The following is a 19,204-nucleotide window of genomic DNA, read 5'->3' on the forward strand; positions in this document are numbered from 1 at the left end:
TCTTTTGAAGGAACCAGCTTTGACTTTCATCGATTTTTAAATTTTTGTCTCTATTGTGTTTCTTTTTTCAGTTTTTCTGATTTCTTCTCTTCTCTTTACTATGTCCTTCCTTCTCCTTGGTTTAGGTTTATATTCCCTTCTTTTCCCACGATTCCTGAGATGATCTGGTTTAGGTTTTGAAAAGATCACTGGCTGCAGTGAGAACGGATGCAGGCCCGAGACGACGGTGGCTCATGCTAGGGTGACAGCTGAGAGGTGAGGAGTGGGTGGATTCGGGAGGCATTCTGGAAGCTGAGATGGCGGGAGGGTCCGATCACTTGATGGCAGGGAGCAATCAGGGATGACCCTACGTTTTTGGTTTGAGAGTTGGTGGGGTGAGACGGGGACAGCGGGAGGAGGTCAGGCCCAGAGGTGGAAACCAACAGCTCAGCTCTGGCCAAGTTAAGTGTGAGATGCCCATGGGGCATCTGTAGGGGAGGGGTGCCAAGGCAGAAGTTGAGTAGAAAAGTCTGGAGCACCAGGAAGAAGCCAGGGCTGGGGCCAGATTGTATTTCATTGATCCTAAGGTGCCATGGGCAGTAAGAAGTGCATGATTTTATTATTGCTAAGAATGCTGCTCATTAAACTCTAGCTCTCCGTCACCTGTAATGTGAATCCCAATATCACAGGTGTTAAAACGCAACCACATGGGCATATGAGGATGGAGGGCACCTGGTATGGTTGAGAGCCATCAGTGTGTAGACAGTACATAAAGTCGTGGGACAGGTGGTGACCTTGAGGATGAATAGGTGGAGAAGGGGCTCTGGTCCCAAAAGAGTCCTGGGCACCCCAGTCTCACAACTGGGGCTTAGGAGGGGGAGCGGCCTGAGGACCTGGCATCCTGGGGGTAACTTTCGGGAGGGAGAATGCAACTGTCCCAAATGCTTCTTGAGAGGCCACCTAGGATGAGGGCGGAGGAGTGGCCACCGGATTTGGCTATGTGGGGGCCACTGTGGACCCTGGCAAGTGCAGTTTTGGGGAGTGATGTCTATAAACCACTGGGAATGATCTAGGAAAGAGGGTAGAATGGCTGGGACAGGAGGGCAGAGGACAGCTGCTGGAGCCACTGAGAGTGTCTGATTTCCGGCTGACTCTTTCCACCACGCCGGGAGTGCCTGGAAGGCAGGATCATGATGCCTTCATATCGTTATTCCTAGGACTTAATACAGGATCTGGCACGTTAAGGTTTTCAACAACGTCCGTTACATGAATGCTCCCACCTCCTTGTGAAATGGAAAAAAAAAATATGTACCACGATTATTTCCTGCCAGGCACAGTGGCTCACACCTGAAGTCCCAGCACTTTGGGAGGCCAAGGTGGGAGGATTGCTCGAGGCCAGGAGTTCGAGACCAGCCTTGGCAACATGGCAAGAGCCCATCTCTACAAAAAAAAATTTTAAAAATTAGCCTGGCATCGTGGCACGCACCTGTAGTCCCAGCTACCTGAGAGTCCCAGCTACTTGAGAGGCTGAGGTAGGAGGATCGCTTGAGCCCAGGAGTTTGAGGCTGCAGTGAGCTATGATGACGCCACCGCACTCCAGCCTGGGTGAAGACTAAGACCTGCCTTAAAAAAAAAAAAAAAAAGAAAAGAAAAAAATACAACCGTTTTCCCTGTGGATTTTCCCATCCTGTGATTTGCTTTTTTTATCTTGGATTTTGTAGTATGCGTGTGTGTGTGTGTGTGTGTGTGTGTGTGTGTGTGTGTGTGTGTGTGTGTGTTGGAGGTGGGCACGGGGCCCAGAGGAGTGCAGGGTGCCCAATCAGTAAACAGTGCCAGTGGACGAGAGCGCGGGTCCTGCCCGGCCTGGCCTGGGGTGTCGGGGGCAGCGGCCTTGCCTCGGGTTTCTCAAATCGTGTGCTCGTCTGTTCAGCTGTTCGTTCATTCAGTGCTGACTGAGCAGCGAAGGGCCAGGCACCGACGTATAAAAAGAACAGAGTCCTCTCCTTACAGAGCTCGTGTGTATATGTGGGTGGGGGACACGGGTTAATCAAAGACTCACAGCAGTACGGAGAGACCTGGTCCTGGGGTTTCCCTGGGGGGGTGACATTTGAGTAGAGATCTGGGGGACTAGGGCATTTCCCTAGGGAAGGACATATGAGTAGGGAAGAGGGATCGCCTCCAGGAGCCAGCCTGTGGGGGCCATGGGTGGGCCCTAGGGGAGCCCCTGCCTGGGGCCAGCGTCCTGGGCCAGTTGCCTCCCTGCCGCTTGGGTGCCTTCAAGACTTCCCTGCAAGGGCCGCTTGGAACCGGCTGGGGACCCGCAGGCAGAGCACCAGGTGTGCTTCCCTCCTCTGTGCCTTAGTTTCCCTTTCTGGGAAATGGAGAGAAGACCCCCTGCCTTGCGCTTGGGTGGAAAACACCCCCAGCTGTGTTTTGTTCATAGCAGCGGGGATGTCGGGTGACAATGACACTGCTCTGGTGGCCCCCACAAGCCCCTGGGTCAGCTTCTGGCCGGGGTGGCCCCGGGTGCAGGGGCCTGGTAGGTTTAGAAGGACGAGTCCCCAGGGACTCGGGGGTTAAGTTTTCTTCGGCCGGGCTTCCCCTGCCCTTGGCTGAGTCCCAGGCCCCTCGGAGTTCTTTGATGGCATTAGAGCCAACCTTTTCCAGATGTGCTGAGCACAGGGGTTTGCCGGAACTCTCCAGGGCTTCGTCTGCCTCCTTCATTCCCCTCTGCCAGACGGCCCCCTGCCAGCCAGCCTCCCCCCTCTGGTTGGGTTGCCTGCTGCTCAGGGCAGACGCCCTCGAGGTTACATGAAGTCCTGGACTTAAGTACTGACTTAAAACGTGGCCTTTCCTCTCTGCCCCTCCTCTTCGGCCGGGCTGCTGGGTCGAGAAGCTCACCAGGCTGCCCCCGACCTCCGCAGTAGACTCAGCGCCACCGAGCTTGGCTGGGCCGCGGCCACCGCCCCCGAGTGAGCTGTGGTCCTGGGCTAGGGCAGGAGGTGAGGCCTGGGCGGCAGACGCTGCCCGCCGGGCCTGCCGTCCCTTCCTTGGGCACTCGGGAATGACTAGCTTGGATTCCGGGGAGGCCAGAGGCCACAGACCCCCGCCTCCAGCCTCAGAACTGCAGGGACAGCCCCTTCCCCTCCCGGCCGGCCTGCTGTTGTGAACCAAGAGATTAATAATCTCCTGCCTCCCTCTCCTACACCCCCACTCCCGTTTCCTGTGGCGTCTCCAGCCTGTCTCGGAGCCTCCCAGTCTGTCCTCCTCACGGTGGTCCCTGGTGAGGAAGTGGGGTCGGGGCAGGAGAGGGGGCAGCCAGGCACCGAGGTGCCCAGCGAGGGAGGGGTGCCGGCTGCCCCAGATGAGGGCTTTGAGCTGGCAGAGTCGTGCTGAGCAGGCGATGCCTGGTTGGTGGCAGTGTCCCGGCACCCACGGAGGGACATCATGGTGCTGTGGGGACATCACCTCTGGAGGTGGTGTCTGCTTACCCACTTCCAGGGACGGAGCCTCACTCCTCCTGGGAGCCCTTCAAATCCCCTCTCATGTGACCTTGTATGCCCAGGGCTGTCTTTGGGGACACACAGGACACGTTGCAACTTCCCAGGACAGTCACTGAGCGGTTGCAGGGCTGCAGCCAGGCCCCCGGGGTCTGCTCCAGGCTGGACATCTTGTGTTACAGCAGCTCTTTGGAGGACCCCAAGGCCTCGGTCCTCTGAGCTCCCACCGAGGGCCCGAGGCCAGGGCAGCTGCGGAGGGCAAGGCCCTTCTCTGACCGCTCAGCGGCTGGTGCCTGCGGGCCCCAGCAAGGCGGCTTCTGTGCGTTGTCAGGCAGGTGAAAACACACGCACTGGCCCTGTCCGGAGGCCTGGTTCCCTCAAGCGTGTGCCACTTTATAACCTGGAGTCTGACCCGTGCTCCTCCTAGTCCTTGGTTTTCTTCTCTGTGAAGTGGGGCCATTCATCCCGCCGGGCCCCCCTTTCTGGGCCAGCAGCCTCCTGAGAAACCTCCGTGCTCCCAACCTCTCCCCTTCCCTTCCAGCCCCTGCCACCTCAGGGGGTCTTTTGGAAAGCAGGTTACTGCGATCCTCTGCCCCACAGCCCTGGGTGGCCTCCCAGCGGGTGCACAAGGCTGTCCGTTGAGGAGCAGAAAAACTACATCAGCCCTTCTGTTTATTTTTTAATTATTTGTTGATTTAAAAAAAATTTTTTTTGGAGACAGGGTCTCCCTCTGTTACCTGCGCTAGAGCACAGTGGCATGATCATAGCTCACTGCAACCTCAAACTCCTGGGCTCAAGCCATACTCCTGCCTTGGCCTCCCAAGTAGCTGGGACTACAGGTATGCACCACCATGCCAGGTTAACTTTTTAAATTAAAAAAAATTTTTTTAAATTTATTGCCCAGGATGGTCTCCAACTCCTGGCCTCAAGTGAGCCTCCCATCTTGGCCTCCCAAAGTGCTAGGATTGCAGGCGTGAGCCACCCCACCTGGCCCTGTTTAGTTTTTAATCTACAAAATAAGAGAGAAACGAAGCTCTACTGATTTTTATCATATGCAAGGGCAGCAAATAGTATGTGTAATACATGCGCTGTGAGTCAGGAACCTGATCTGGAAAGTCCAGAGAGCCCTGGCCAGGCCAGTGTCCACAGACGGAGTCCAGCCTCCTTGCCTACCTTCCAGGCCTTTCCCAGCCTGGTCCTCGGAAGCTGCCCCATCTGCCATCAAAACACTCTGCTCCTCAAGTGACCAAAAGCACCCAAAGAGATTTTCTGGGCCCTGCTGGCACGGGCTGCCCCTCACCTTCTCAGATTAGTGGGCTTCCTTCAAGTGTCCCCTCCTTCTTGCCCCTCCTGGTGGAAGTGGCCATGTCACTCCATCCCTGGCACATGCTGCTCCATCCCTGCAGCCTCCCTGCTGTGCCACCCGGGGAGCCGCTGAGTCTTGGTTAGCATCGCACTTCCCAAATGGGGACTGCATCAGGGCACACTGTTCAGCGACTGCTTCCTTCATTCCACCCATCTTTAGTGGGCGCAGGGATGAGCCTCGCCCTGCGTGAGGCCTGGGGTGCAGCCAATGGCTTGGTGGAGGGGACAGACGTTAGACAGATAATTGCATAGGTGGGTGTATAATTACAAGTGCTCAGAAGAGAAGTGCGGGTTCTTTGAGGGTGGAAGTTGAGGGGGCCCAGCCTGCTGTGGGGTGGGGTGACTGAGAGTGGGCTAGTCAAGGAGGGCCTCTCAGAGGAGGTGGCAATTCCACTGAGCCATGGGGGCTATGAGTCTCGCACGGTGGCAAAGCAGGTGCACAAGTCCCGGTGTGGCTGGCGGAGCTCTGCGTGGGGGTGGCCAAGGTGGGCGGTGGCCACAGAAGTCCATGGGGCTATGAGTCTTGTCCTAAGATTTGGATATCGTACTGAGATTGAAGAGAAACTAGGAAGAATTCGAGGAGGAGACTTCTGCTTTAAAAGCATCACTCGGGGGAACTGGAGAAGCCTCACCTGACCTCTCAGACTCACCTGGAAGGTGAGAGGCAGGTGGCAGCCTATTCAAAGATGGGACGTGTATAGTCAAGGGTTGGGGAAGGTTCGTGGTGGGTTCCCCAACTTCTTGATGGCGTGGGCCGAGTCGGGGCTCTGCACCCACCAGCTGAACAGCCTCTGGTATAGACCCAATGTTTTCATCCATAAAATGGGGACAGTAATACTCACAGGTATGAGGGGGCTGAGCCTCCAGGTATTCCGTGGGTAATAACTCCCTTAAGTTCCCTTTCCTTTTCTGAGCTGAGGTTCCCATCCTCCAAATGTGTATATAGAACACTTTTCACGGACCAGCGAGGAGCTCCCCCACCTTCAGGCCATCCACGGTCTTGACGGCTTGGATGCCAGTCGGCCCCAGACTCCAGGAGAACTTCCACCACCACGGGGTCTCTTTGGACCTACACCTGGCTGAATGTAGAGACCAGGAGGAGCCCTCGCCCTGTGCCCCAGGTGTTGTAAACAGTCCCTGGAGGAGTCAGATCCCTGGTCAGTCGATCAGTAATGCTGTGCACCTGCCATGTGCCAGGCAGCTCTGGATGCCGGCGATGCAGGGAGGGAAACACAGACAACGTCCCTGCCCTCCTGGAGCTTATGGCATGGCCGGAGACACAGGCGTCAATTAGCAATCACAGTGGAAGTACGGTTTGCAACCTGGAGTGAGTGCTGTGAAGGCGGAGAACAGGGAGGAGCTGGGAATGACAGAGAGAGAGAGAGAGAGAGAGAGAGAGCACGCACAGCCCTCCAGGGCTCAGGAACCTGGTGCACTAGAGATTTGGGAGAAGGCCAGGGTGGCTGGGACACAAAGGGCACCTGTGAGCCCAGGGAGGACCTAGGCTAAAGCATGCAGAACTCCAGGGCCACAGTGTGGGCTTGGTGCCCACATGGAAGCTGGTGATGGGTGGGGCAGCTCCACCTTGGGGAGAATTCAGACCTCAGAGGCTGATCTTGGTTTTGCCTTCAGTATCTAGGAGTCATTAAAGTCTTGGTGGTAGGACAGACTCTCCTGGGGCCATGTGGCTCTTGGCCAGGACCTCGTCCTTGGCCCTCGATGTGAGGGTCCTTGGCCCTCGAGAGAGGCTGACACCCCCTGTGGATGAGGAAACTTGGGCAAGTTGGGTTCTCTCTCAGGGTCTCAATGTCCTCCTCTGAGAGTGGCCTCAAGGCTGTCAGAGGTTAAACAAAATATGCCCACCCCAGGATTATTGCCGGCTGTCTTATGGTGGAGGTGGAGGTGCTCCATGGGGCTGTTCTGATTGGAAAGGAATTGCTCCCTGGGGTGAGGGGTGGGGGGCGGTGAAGAGGGGCCTCTTTATCCCTTAGGAATAGTCTTGAAGGGACAAAAGATGGAATCTTTCCCCCCTTATCTCACATAGGTCCTCAAGATGGGTGTGTGTGTGCACGGATGTTGGTTCCTACTGCGTTCATTGGTTAGTCCATTTATTTATTCATCGGTTATCTGTTGCTGTGGCTGTACTTTAGCAACCCTGTGCTCCATGGGCAAGGCCAGTGTGGGCCATGCTTGGAAGGACTTCATGGTCTGTAGGAGCAATTACTAAATAAAGAATAGCTTCATCATCATTATTATAATTGATAACAGTAGCTCACATTTATTAGCATTTGCATCGCCTACCTGCACACTGTGTCAAGCACTTAATATAAATCACTTAATATAAGTCTGTATTAGTCGGCTAGGGCTGCTATGACCAAACACCAGAGACTGGGTGGCTTAAACAATAGACATTTAATTCTCACAGTTCTGAAGGCTGCAAATCCAAGGTCAAGGCTGACGGATTCTGTACCTGGTGAGGGTGAGGGCTCTCTTCCTGGCTTGCGGATGGCTGCCTTCTTGCTGCGTCCTCACATGGCAGAGCGAGAGAGCAAGCTCTAGTCTCTCTTCTCTTCTTGTAAGGACACTGATTCCATCAGGAGGCTCTACCCTCATGACCTGATCTGAATCTAATCACCTCCCAAAGGCCCCGCCTCCATATACCACCACATTGGGGGTTAGGGCTTCAGCACATGGATTTTGGGGGGACACAAATGTTCAGTCCCTAACAGCATCAACTCGTTTTTTTATTTGTTTATCATTTACATTTTATTCCTTTTTGAGTAATTCAAAAGTATAAAATTCAAAATACAAAAAATATGAAAGGGTATACAGTAAAACTAAGGCTCCCTCCTACCCTGAATCAATACCATCACTGTACCAGGTCCTTGTGTGTGTTTTTTTTAATAGATAAAAATTCCAACTAAATCCCTTTATATAGGTATAAGAATTAAAAACAAAATATGAGAAAATAGAATCTGAGATATAAAAAGCATAATACGTCATGACACAGTGGGATTTATCCCGGGGTGCTAGGTTGGCTTAACATTTGAAAGTCAATTAATGAAACCTACAGCTAACTTAATAGTCAATCAATGAAATATTATACACTTTCTCCCTAAGTTTAGGAATAAGAAAAGGATGAGTGTTATCACCACTTCTGTTCAACATCTGGAAGTTGAATACACAATAACAGTAATATAAGGAAGATAAATAAAAGGCATACAGATCAGAAACAAAGAGGTAAAACTCTTTGTTCACAGATGATGTTATTATATGCATAGAAAATCCAGAGGAATCAACAAATATACTACCAGAATTAATAAATGAACTTAACAAGGTCACTGGATACAAGGTCAATGTAAAAATGTGTAACAATGTACTAGCAACAAACCAGTGGAAAATGAAATGCGTGCCCCACCAAATTCATATATTGAAGCCCTAACCCCAGTGTGGCTGTATCTGGAGACAGGGCCTCTAAGAAAGTGACTGAGGTTAAATGAGGTCATAATGGTGGAACCCTGATCTGATAGGATTAGAATCTGTATAAGAGACACTAGAGAACTTTCTCTCTCTGCTTGTGCACACATTGAGGAAAGGTCATGTGAAGACACAGCAAGAAGGCGGCCATCCACAAGAGAGCGCTCACCACAAATGGGATTGGGTGGAACCTTCATCTTGGACTTCTAGCCTCCAGAATTGTGAGAAAATAAATTTCTGTTGTCTAAGCCACACAGTCTGTGATATTTTGTTATGGCAGCCTGGATGACTAATACAAATACTTAGAGGTAAATTTAACAAAAGATATGCAAGCTGCTGAGAAAAATTAAAGATGACTTTAATCAATGGAAAGTTATACTATGTTCATAGATAGGAAGACTCATTATTAAGATGTCAATTCTCTACAAATCTGTAGAGTCAATGTAATTTTTATCAAAATCCTAGCAGGCTTTTTTGCAGAAATTGATGAGCCAATTATAAAATCTACAGGAATGTAAAGGACTTACAATAGCCAAGACAATCTTGAAGAAGAATAAAATTAGATGACTTACACTGCCAGATTTCAAGACTTACTATAGAAAGCTGCATTAATTAAGACAGTGTGATTTTGATACAAGGATAGACAAATCAATGGAACAGAATGAAGTCCAGAAATAGACCCACATACAAATGATTGTTTGGTTTTCAACAAGGCACTAAAATAATTCAATCAGGAAAAGAAGGTCTTTTCAGTCAATGGTGCTGAAGCAACTAGATATCCAAATGAAAAATAACCTTGATTCCTCTCATTATAAATACACCTTTAAAAAAATGAAAAGCAAGCCACAGATTGGGAGAAAACATTTGCAATACATGTATATGACAAAGGCCTTATATGTATTCTTCTTTATATATAATACATAAATATATATTTAAGCAATAAGAAAAAGATGTGAAATCACACAAATTAATATGTCACAAATCAGAAAACAACACAAAACCCAATTTAAAAGTGGGTATAAAACTTGAACAGGCACTTCACAAAAGAAAATATTCAAATGACAAATATGAAAAGAAACTCAACTTTATTTGGTCAACAGGAATTGCAAATTAAAACCATAATGAAAGACTACTACATATACCCAAGAATGGCTAAAATGAACATGACCGACAATATCAAATGTTAGCAAGGATATGGTGCAACTGGAACTCATACACTTCTGCTAGGCTTGTAAACTAGTTCATCCAAACAGGTTTTGGAAACCTGTCTGTAGTATCTACTAAAGTTAAACATATATTTATCCTATGGCCCCATCAGTTTTGTTCCTACATATATACCCTAGAGAAATGGAAGCAGATGATCACAAAAAGACCTGTGTGAGAATGTTCATTGCATCTTTAGTCATCATAGCTCAAAGCTGGAAACAGCCAAATGTCCATCAACAGGAGAATGAGGAAATTATGGTATATTTATATAATGGAATATTATTACTAATCTTTGGTGAGAGCAGTCAGAATAATGGTTTCCTCTGGGGGCCAGAAAATTGACTTAGAAGGGACACAAGGGGATTTTTGATGGGAATGTTGGTGCACATATAGGTAGAAGTTGATTGAGCCAAACACTAGATTTCTCTTTTTTACTGCCTGTAAATTATATTTTAATAAAAAAAAAAAAGAAAAAAAAATCCCCTGTAATGCGAGGAGTGAATTCAGTACTTTGTCCTCTGGCACTTACACAGTGGGTACCACCTGTTCACATGTGTGTCCATGGGATTGGTGCTGGTGGCCCCACTAGCCATCGGCCCTGGCAGAGCAGAGTCCGCGCCTGCCTTGTTCATTCTGGTGTCCCCTGAGTGTGTAAATACTGTTGGGTCATGACAAAGCTCTGTACAAGATGACATGAGAGCCTGCCGAGTCTGGCCGGGAGTAGGGTGCTTCACAGAGGAGGGGACATGTGAGTCACACCCTGAAGGCTCTCAGGGATTTTTCTCAGGCAGAGTAAAGGAGGAAGGGCATGTAGGCAGAGCAGCCTGCGCGTGCAAAGATGTGAAGACAGCAAGAGCCTCGTGTGTCCAGGCGGCCTGTTGTGCTGTAGTGGTAGGAGCTTTGCCTAGTGGTGGTAGAAGGAGGTGAGGGTGGAAAGGTGGGAAAGGCCTTATTTGCTGACCTAAAAGGTTTGGTCTTTAGTCTGTGGGAGCCATGGAACATTTAGAGAGAGGGCAGTCACCAAATTGCATCTGCATTTTAGAAAGTTTGTCAACTGGAGTCTAATGGCAGGCGCTGGAAGTTCTTCATGGAGGTAGGAGGTGTAGCTCCCTCAAGTTCTTGCCCAGACTGGCAGATGGGCCATGGATGCTGAACCTGCCTTGGGCATTCAGGTGAGACCCAAGAGGTCCGTGGAGCTGAGCCTTGGCCCCATGGGCTGGTGAAGCAGCGCCACCTACTGGGGTAACCTGTGCCTGGACTTGGCCATCTGGTTCCTTTGCAGCCTTCTGGTCCTAGAGTAGCACAGGCCAGCCCCTTGGCCCTCGGAAAGAGCCTCTCTAGGGGGTGAGCTCCCCCTCCGGTTCAGGGGCCCGAGATCGGTACCCTCATGCAGATGTTGGGAGGAAAAATGTTCCCCTGTACTGAACGGACTCAAACTAGTGTTACTGGGCTCTGGAACCAGTTCTACCTGGGTTCGGATCCTAGTTCCTTCTAGCAGTGTGACTTTGAGAAAGTTACTTAGCCTCTTTGTGCCTTAGTTCCCTCATCTGTAAATTGGGGATAATAATAGTAACCTTGGGGTATCACCTTGGGCTTGATGTGAGTCAGAATATGGAAACCACTCACTAGTGTCTGGCACAAGGTGATTGTGTAATTGAAGCTTTTATTATATCTATTATTGGCTTTTTTTTTTTTTTTTTGAGACAGAGTCTTCCTCTGTTGCCCCGGCTAGAGTGCCGTGGTGTCAGCCTAGCTCACAGCAACCTCAAACTCCTGGGCTCAAGCAATCCTCCTGCCTCTGGGACTACAGGCATGCGGCACCATGCCCGGCTGATTTTTTTCTGTACATATTTTTAGCTGTCCAGATCATTTCTTTGTATTTTTGGTAGAGCTCTTGCTCAGGCTGGTCTCGAACTCCTGATCTCGAGTGATCCTCCCACCTCGGTCTCCCAGAGTGCTAGGATTACAGGCATGAGCCACTGCATCCGGCCTACTATTGGTTTTTATTATTATCATCGTCATCATTCCAGGCATGGGCTGAAGCAAGAATGCCTGGTGCATCTGGAGGGCTCAGGACTGGCGGGTGAGGGGCAGAATGTGGCACAGGAGGCTGGAGGGGGCAGTGTCAGCTGCAGAAGAGCCAGCACACGTGGCTAAGCAGCTTGGACTCTCCCCTGATGACAGTGGGGATGGTGGAAGGGTGTGTGTGGGCCAGGACGAATGAGGTCAGGTCTGCATTTATAAATGGCATCGATGTGTCTTTCTGCTCTCAGAGGCTCATGCCTGGCATCCTGGTCTCCATGGTAACATCATCATGTGGAACAGGACCTGGGCTGAGTTGAGGTACCTGTGCAAGTCTGTATAGTGAGTTAGGGGCAGAGCCCAGAGACCAGGCTTGTGCCCCAGAGCCCGGGGCTCCATTCACTGGGCTGAGGTTTTGGGCGGGACCCCAGGCACAAACAGCAAGCAACTTGGCCCCTCCCCCTGCCCTGGGCCCTGGATGGATTCAGTTTTTCTGGTCTCTCTTAGTCAAAACAATCTCATTTCAAGAATTAATTTTACAACTGCCATTTCGAGTCTAAATTGAAGTTTCTTCCCTCTCCCAGCTGGCCTGCTTCAGGCTGGGAGATCTGTGGCAGCAAGGGGGGCTGGGGGCCCCTTCTCTCTTGTCATCATTGCTCACTTGCCGATACTGATTAGGGACTCCCTAGGGCAGGAGGGGACAGGAGAGCCTTACTTGGCTGGTACTGTTGCCATCCGGCGAGGGGGCCCTGAATGTCACTCCTGTGAATGGCTGGCCCCTTTGCAGGCCAGGTGACACGTATGCCCAGCCTGGGCGTCCCCACCTTGCAGGACCCTTCTGGCTGCCCACTCGTGACCTTGCCCTCAGCCTCGGACTTCTCAGGGATCCTCCATCCAGGTGCCCCTCTTGCAAGTCCGGCGTCCTTTGGGGCACGCTGAGGTTCCACATCTGGCCAACATCAAATACACACGCACGCTGCCATTCTCTTGTCTCCTACTGCTTGTCTCCTTCAAGCCAGAGTCAGATTCCCACCCCTACCCCAAATTCCTGGAGTCTGTGCCATGTTCTCCCCAGGGTCTCTTGGGACAAGGGGGAAGCATCTGAGTCCCTCCTCCAAGGTATTGGGGTGGGGTCAATGTATTCTCCAAAGACTTCCCACTCAGGGTGTTACATCTCCCCCTCGTCCACCCCGCCCAGTGGATTTTTCACTTTCTCTCTCATGCGCTGAGGGAGAGGGGCCAAGGCTGGCAGAACAGCCTTCACAGGTGGGGGCGTTTCCTGCCTGGCTGCTCCAGCCCCTCCAGCCCCTCACTTCTGGGCTCCTGTGGCTTTGTCCCCAGTCTTTGGGACCCCTGCTGAGACTGGCTGGACGCATCCCGTTTTAGCATCCTGAGACGCAGCAATGAGGTGTGCACGTGAGTGTGAGAGTGTCCAGGACAGTGAGTGTGAGTGTGTGCGTGTGTGAATACTGTGTACGTACACTGTGTGAGAGAGCAAGTGAGAGTGTGCAGGGGTGTGCATGTAAGCAAGTGTGTGTATGCGAGTGTGAGATAGTGAAGATGCTAGTTAGTGTGTGTTTAGAGAACGTGTGAGTGTTGAGTATGTTCGTGACAGTGTAGTGAGGGTGTATGCGTGAGTTTGTGGGAGCATGTGAGTGAGTCTGTGCAGGTGTCAGTGTGGGAGAGGGTGTGAGAGTGCATGTGTGTTCACGTGAGTGTGTTTATCGTGTGCTCCTTGCACCTTGGTTCATCAACACACTCTGTCTCACCAGGTCACTTGCGTGAAGAGAGGTGGCTGTGATGCTGCTGCTTGGCTACCCCCGCCCCCGCCCTCCAGCCCTGTCCTTCCCCACTGCCCTGACCTGCACTGGGCGCCCAGGGGCTCCCAAAGGCCTGAGCCTGTGCCCAGCTCATAGCCGTGGGCTCCTCTCCCCACCAACTGGCTCCTCCAGAAGGTTCCTGCCCCAGCTGCGCACAGCCACACCACCCCCAGTCTCCAGGGGGAAACCGATTTGCCTGGATGTTTATGAAACACGAGAGAGGTTTTTCTTTAAAAAAGATAAATTAGCGTAACAGGATTTTTCAGATTCCGAGCCGTATTTCCGAAATGCAATTCATGACTCGTGTGTTTTCCTGTCGACAGTACAATCTCCCGACCTCACGCCTGCTGCTACCAATTAATTCATGATTTTTCCATTCACTGATGAAGCTGCTCGATGTCAGCAGATTTAAATTCTCTGAAGTCATATAGTTTTGTCTTCAAGGGGATATTGTGCAAACTCGATCAAGCAGCACAGTTATAATGATGCCCATAAAGTGAATAATAAAAGCCGAATGTATCCCCCTTGTGAAATTTGGTAACGCGTTTCACGTTCACTATTCTTGGAATGTGACAAAATAGTATCCAACTTATTTGTCAGAAAAATATCAAAACTGTGGGAGTGTGAAGCTTTACCCTGGGATCCACAGCATTTCATGGGAATTCTTTTATTCCTGCGTGAGTCCCCTTACCGTATTCCAAGTTTTCATTGAAATGTCTCACTCTCCCGAGGATGGGAACTCAGTTTTATCAACCTGTGACCACAGTATATAGCACACAGTGAGTGTTCAATAAGTATTCGTGGATGAATCAGCCAAAACAAATAATGATTGGGAAAAAGACTGGACTTAGTGGGTTGAAGGTGGTTGAAAATTGTGAAAGTTCTAATAATATTTTTGTTTTCTTTGTTGGTTACCTTGGTCAGTGTGCAAGACATTTTCCCAAGCAGTGACTGCGCTTAGGAGAGTTCTAGAAAGACAGAGCTGTAAGGGGCTTTAGACTGTAGCTGACGCAGAGGCGGGTGATGGGCTCCACTGCCCAGGGGGCCTTCCAGAGCCCTGGGTGGGCACACAGCCTGGGCCATCTTTGCAGGAGTGGGGTCTGGGGACAGGTGGGTGGCAGGAGCTCGTGCCCCGCTGAAGCTGTCCTTGTGTTAGTTACAGGACTCTGATCAGACCCACCTACAGAGTGTCCTACCGCACGGTGACGGCGCTGGAGTGGAGGTGCTGCCCTGGCTTCACCGGGAGCAACTGTGACGAGGGTAAGTCTGCCAGGGCGCTGACCCAGGTGGCTGTCGCTTTGCTGGGCATTTCTCTCTCCTCTCCCCTCCTCCTGCAGGCAGGTCTCATAGCTTGAACTTCTTTGTTTCCCAACCACCTCTGAACCAAATGCTCTGGACTGGCCACACTAGGGTGAAGCTGGTTTGTCACTAGCCCGAGTCACTGCCTGAGCCCCTTTCAGTGATCAGTAAAATGAGCAATGAGTGGAGTCCTGGGTGGGTCCCTCTCGGGGCTTACCATCCAGGCCTTGTTTCTGAAAGCCCCCTCTCAGCATTACCAAGGCTTCCAGGCCCTTCTCTTAGCTCCCAGAGGCCCCAAGCTCAGCTGGCTGTGGTCGCGTGTATTCCTCTTGCCGCCACCAGCAGCCACTTGCAGTCCTGCAGGACTGTCCCACTCTTCTAAGAGTGACTGAGGCCCACCCGAATAGGGGCCCTGTCTCCTGTCTTGGAGTTTGAGTGTATATATTTTTCATCTCTCTTTGTAGTCTCTTTGCTGAATAAATGCATACTACGAAAGGAAGTGTGAGTCTCAGAATGCTTAGGTTATAATATTTATGCAACTAGATAGTGAGCACTATTTTATTTACATGTTTTATGTAACTCCTTGAATGCGTGAACCAGAGGATTAGAGAAATGGATATGTGTGTGTCTACACACGCACACGTGCACACATGTATTTGTAGATTGGGGTCTCCAAGGTCACTCTAAGGTTTGATAACTTGCTAAGAGGACTGAGAGAACACACTGAAAACTATGACTGTCATGGTTGTGGTTTATTATGGCAAAAGATTAAATCAGCTAAGGGAGCAGACGCATGGGCAGAGTCCGGGGGGCTCCAGACATGAAATTTCTATCTGTCCCCTGCCAGTGGAGTCGTGGGCAGCGTTACTTTCCTGACAGTGACATGTGACAATATGCACAGAGCATTGCCAGCCAGGGAAGCTCACCCGAGCCAGAGTGTCTACTTGGGCTTAGTGGCACAGGCATGGGGGCAGCCCGCATTGCTGACCTCAGCTCCCAGCTCCTCTGGACGTTGAGCTGGTACCATGTGGCTCAAGGACCCCCCCCACAAAAATTGCATCATTAGCATAAACTGGCCAATGTGGCCCACGGCTCCCACCCTAACTCATATTGTTAGCACAGACCGTGTGGCGTGGCCCAAGGCTCCCTCGTAAACAAAGACACGCTGATCAGGCCACATCAATGTTGATTGTCAATATGTAGTCATGTGTCGCATAATGATGGGGATATGTTCTGAGAAATGCATCATTAGGCCATTTCGTCACTGTGGAAACATCAGAGTGCACTTACACAAGCCGAGATGCCGTAGCCTACTACACACCTAGCCTGTACGGTCTAGCCTCTCGCTCGCAGGCTACGAATCTGCACAGCACATTACTGCACTGAATCCCGGAGGCAGTCGGAGCCCAATGGTAAGTATTTGTGTATCTAAACATAGAAGTACAGTAAAAATACAGTATGATAATCTTATGGGATCACCGTCGTATACATAGTCTGTCATTGACCTAAATGTCATTATGCGGTGACTGTACGCACCAGGCGCATCTGGGGTTTCTGGGCTAATTATGAAGAGTTGCTGGCACCTCTGAAGATGCTGTCAGCCTCAGAGCCTCTACCAACCGCCTACCCCCAGTGGAAGAACCTTCTGGGCTCCCCACCTTGCTTAGGATGCACGTCCACCTCGGGATGCGGGATGAGGCTGGCCTCTTTCCACGGGCATCAGGGTTGAGTGGCCCTTCCCAGCTGTGAGCATGAGGGTCCTGGAAGCCCTGGGCTGGGAGACTCGGCAGCTGAGGGATTCCTGGGAGTGTGAGGCTGGGCTGAGTTTGGGACTGGCTCCTGAAAACCCTTGTAAAGATTTTACATTCCCAAATATAAACCAATAAAGACAGCAGGCTAAATCAAGGCCATGCCATGACTTTAGGCACATTCCTAAGATGGTTGTGGTGGGTCCTGCACCATTAATTCCTGTTTGCTTCCTCCTCCCGCCCCCTGGAAGCACTGCAGGCCAGCGAGGTGCTGCTTAATGGGTTTTGCTTTGGTTCAGATGAGGTCCCCTCCCTGGACGCCCCAGGAGGGCCTGCCTAAGGCTGGGGAATGCTTTTCCTCATATATATGTCTGTATACAGTGGATTCTAATTATTTGCAGAATTTGTATTTGTGAATTTGCCTACTCACTAAAAGTGATGTGTAACCACAAAAATCAGTACTCACAGTGGTCATTCGTGGATGTGGGCAGAGCAGTGAAAACTTTTGAGTCACCGACACGCACGTTCCCAGCTGAGGTCAAACACTGTGACACCCTGCCTCCTCGTTTCAGCTCTCAAACTGCAAATAAGCGTCCTTTTCTTGGTCTGTGTAGCGTCACATTTTCCACATTTTTGTGCTTTTTGTTTGTGATTCTGTTGTTTAAAATGTCCCCCAAGCATAGTGCTGAAGTGTGTCTAGTGTCCCTAAGGGCAAGAAGGCCGTGATGTGCCTTACAGAGAAAATATATGTGTTAGAAACTTCGTTCAGGCAGGAGTTGTAGTGCTGTTGGCTGTGAGTTCAATGGTAACGAATCAACAGTAGGTATTTTTAAAGGTGCCTGTAAACAGAAACACACATAAAACAAGATGATGTATTGATCGGTTGATGAAAATGTGATGAGTGGCTCGTAGGACCCTAAACCTGTGTTTCCCCTAGGAGCAAAGGTTGAGTGTTTGCTAATGCAGTGTTCATGGTGACTTTCTAGAACATAACTATTGTGAACAGATGTATCTGTGCATCTATATCTATATACCTAAAAATAATTTTTTCGTATTATAAAAGTGAGTACATATTCAGTGTAGAAAGAGTGGAAACACCCAGAATTACACCTCTCGAGGTAAGCTCCAGTCTCACTTGGGTGAAAAGCTTCCAGACCTTTTCCTGTGCTTATATGTCAAATGTACCATTCATGCTGTTTGGTAACTTCCTTTCTTGCATAAGTTACCATGAACATCTCTCCTTGTCAGTTGCCGTATCATTTTGAGTGGTTGTGGAATTTAGGCACACACACACTTTATTAACTAAACTGCTACTGCAAGATACCTAAGTTGCTTCCAACTTTTCAATAACATTACTGTAAACATCTAATCTTTTGTATATGGTTTGTTTCACTTAACATAATGTCTTTGAGATTCATCCATGTTTTACATACATGTCTGTAGTTTATTTGTTTTGGTTACTGGGTATTATTCCATTGTATGAATAACTACCATTTTGCTAGGTTGTGGTGTACACTTAACTTTATAAGTAAGAACCAAATTGTTTCCCAAAGTGATTTTTCCATTTTACACTCCTACCAGTAAAGCATGTTCCAGTTGCTCTATATCCTTGCCAACATTGGTGCTGTCAGTCTGTTTAATTTTATCCCTTCTAGTGGGTGTGAAATGGTCTCTCATTGTGATTTTAATTTGCACTTCCTTGATGACTAATGATGTTGAGCATTTTATTGTATGCCTCTCTGATATGCTTACTAGCTATTCTTATATCTTCTTTTGTGAAGTGTCTGCTCAAGACTTTTTCCCATTTTTAATTGGGTTGTTTAATTTTATAAGAAACGGTCAAATGGTTCTCCAAAGAGGTTTTAACATTTTTCATTCTCACAAGCAAAGTCTGTTCTAATTGCTCCACATACTTGCCAACGTTTGGTGGTGCTGGTCTTTTTAATTTTAGCTATTGGATATGGAATGGTATATAATTGTAATCTCTTCTTTGTTGAGACCAATTTGACCACTCTAGCTCCTTTGCGTTTCTATATAAATTTCACAATCAACTTACCAATGTCTATAAAACGTGTATGTTGGGATTGTGGTTGTGATAAATTTACAAACCAACTTGAGGAGAACGGCTGTCTTAATAATGTGTCTTCTGATTCATGAACATAGTATAGCTCTCCGTTTATTTAGGTCTTCTCGTTTTTCTTAGCACTGTTTTGTAGTTTTCAGAATAGAGGGCTTGCTTGTCTTTTCTTAAATTTATTTCTAAGTATCTTATATTTTTGGTGCTTTTTAAAAATGAGATTGCTGGCTGGGCACGGTGGCTCACACCTGTAATCCTAGCACTCTGGAAGGCAGAGATGGGAGGATTGCTTGAGCTCAGGAGTTTGAGACCAGCCTGAGCAAGAGTGAGACCCCATCTATACTAAAAATAGAAAAATTAGCTGGGTGTCGTGGTGCATGCCTATAGTCCCAGCTATTTGGGAGGCTGAGGCAAGAGGATCACTTGAGCCCAGGAGTTTGAGGTTGTAGTGAGCTAGGCTGATGCCACTATACTCTACCCAGGGCAACAGAGAGAGACTCTGTCTCAAAAAAAAAAAAAAAAAGAGAGATGGTTTTTAAAATTTCATTTTCTGAATTTTTCCGCTGCTGGTATATATAGAAAGATATTTAATTTTAAAATACTGACCTTGTACCAGAGACCATGCTAAGTTCACTCATTAGTGCTCATAGCTTACTTGTTAATTCCTTTGGATTTTCTACATAGACTATCAGGTTCTCTGAGAATAAGAAC

At 49.3% G+C, this 19,204-nt stretch overlaps 1 protein-coding gene across 2 annotated transcripts in view; it reads left to right on the forward strand.

The window, feature by feature from the left end:
• COL26A1 (collagen type XXVI alpha 1 chain) overlaps window positions 1-19,204 on the forward strand; it is a 139,931-nt gene that overhangs the window by 50,690 nt on the left and 70,037 nt on the right. Inside the window, exon 3 of one of the 2 annotated variants that reach the window (XM_045543036.1) lies at window positions 14,526-14,629. In XM_045543036.1, coding sequence (XP_045398992.1) covers window positions 14,526-14,629 — 104 coding nt within the window. The remainder of the gene's footprint in view (window positions 1-14,525; window positions 14,630-19,204) is intronic. The other variant, XM_045543037.1, reaches the window with a different exon arrangement.

This window comes from Lemur catta, chromosome 2 (genome assembly GCF_020740605.2).
Source record: "Lemur catta isolate mLemCat1 chromosome 2, mLemCat1.pri, whole genome shotgun sequence".
NCBI lineage: Eukaryota > Metazoa > Chordata > Mammalia > Primates > Lemuridae > Lemur > Lemur catta.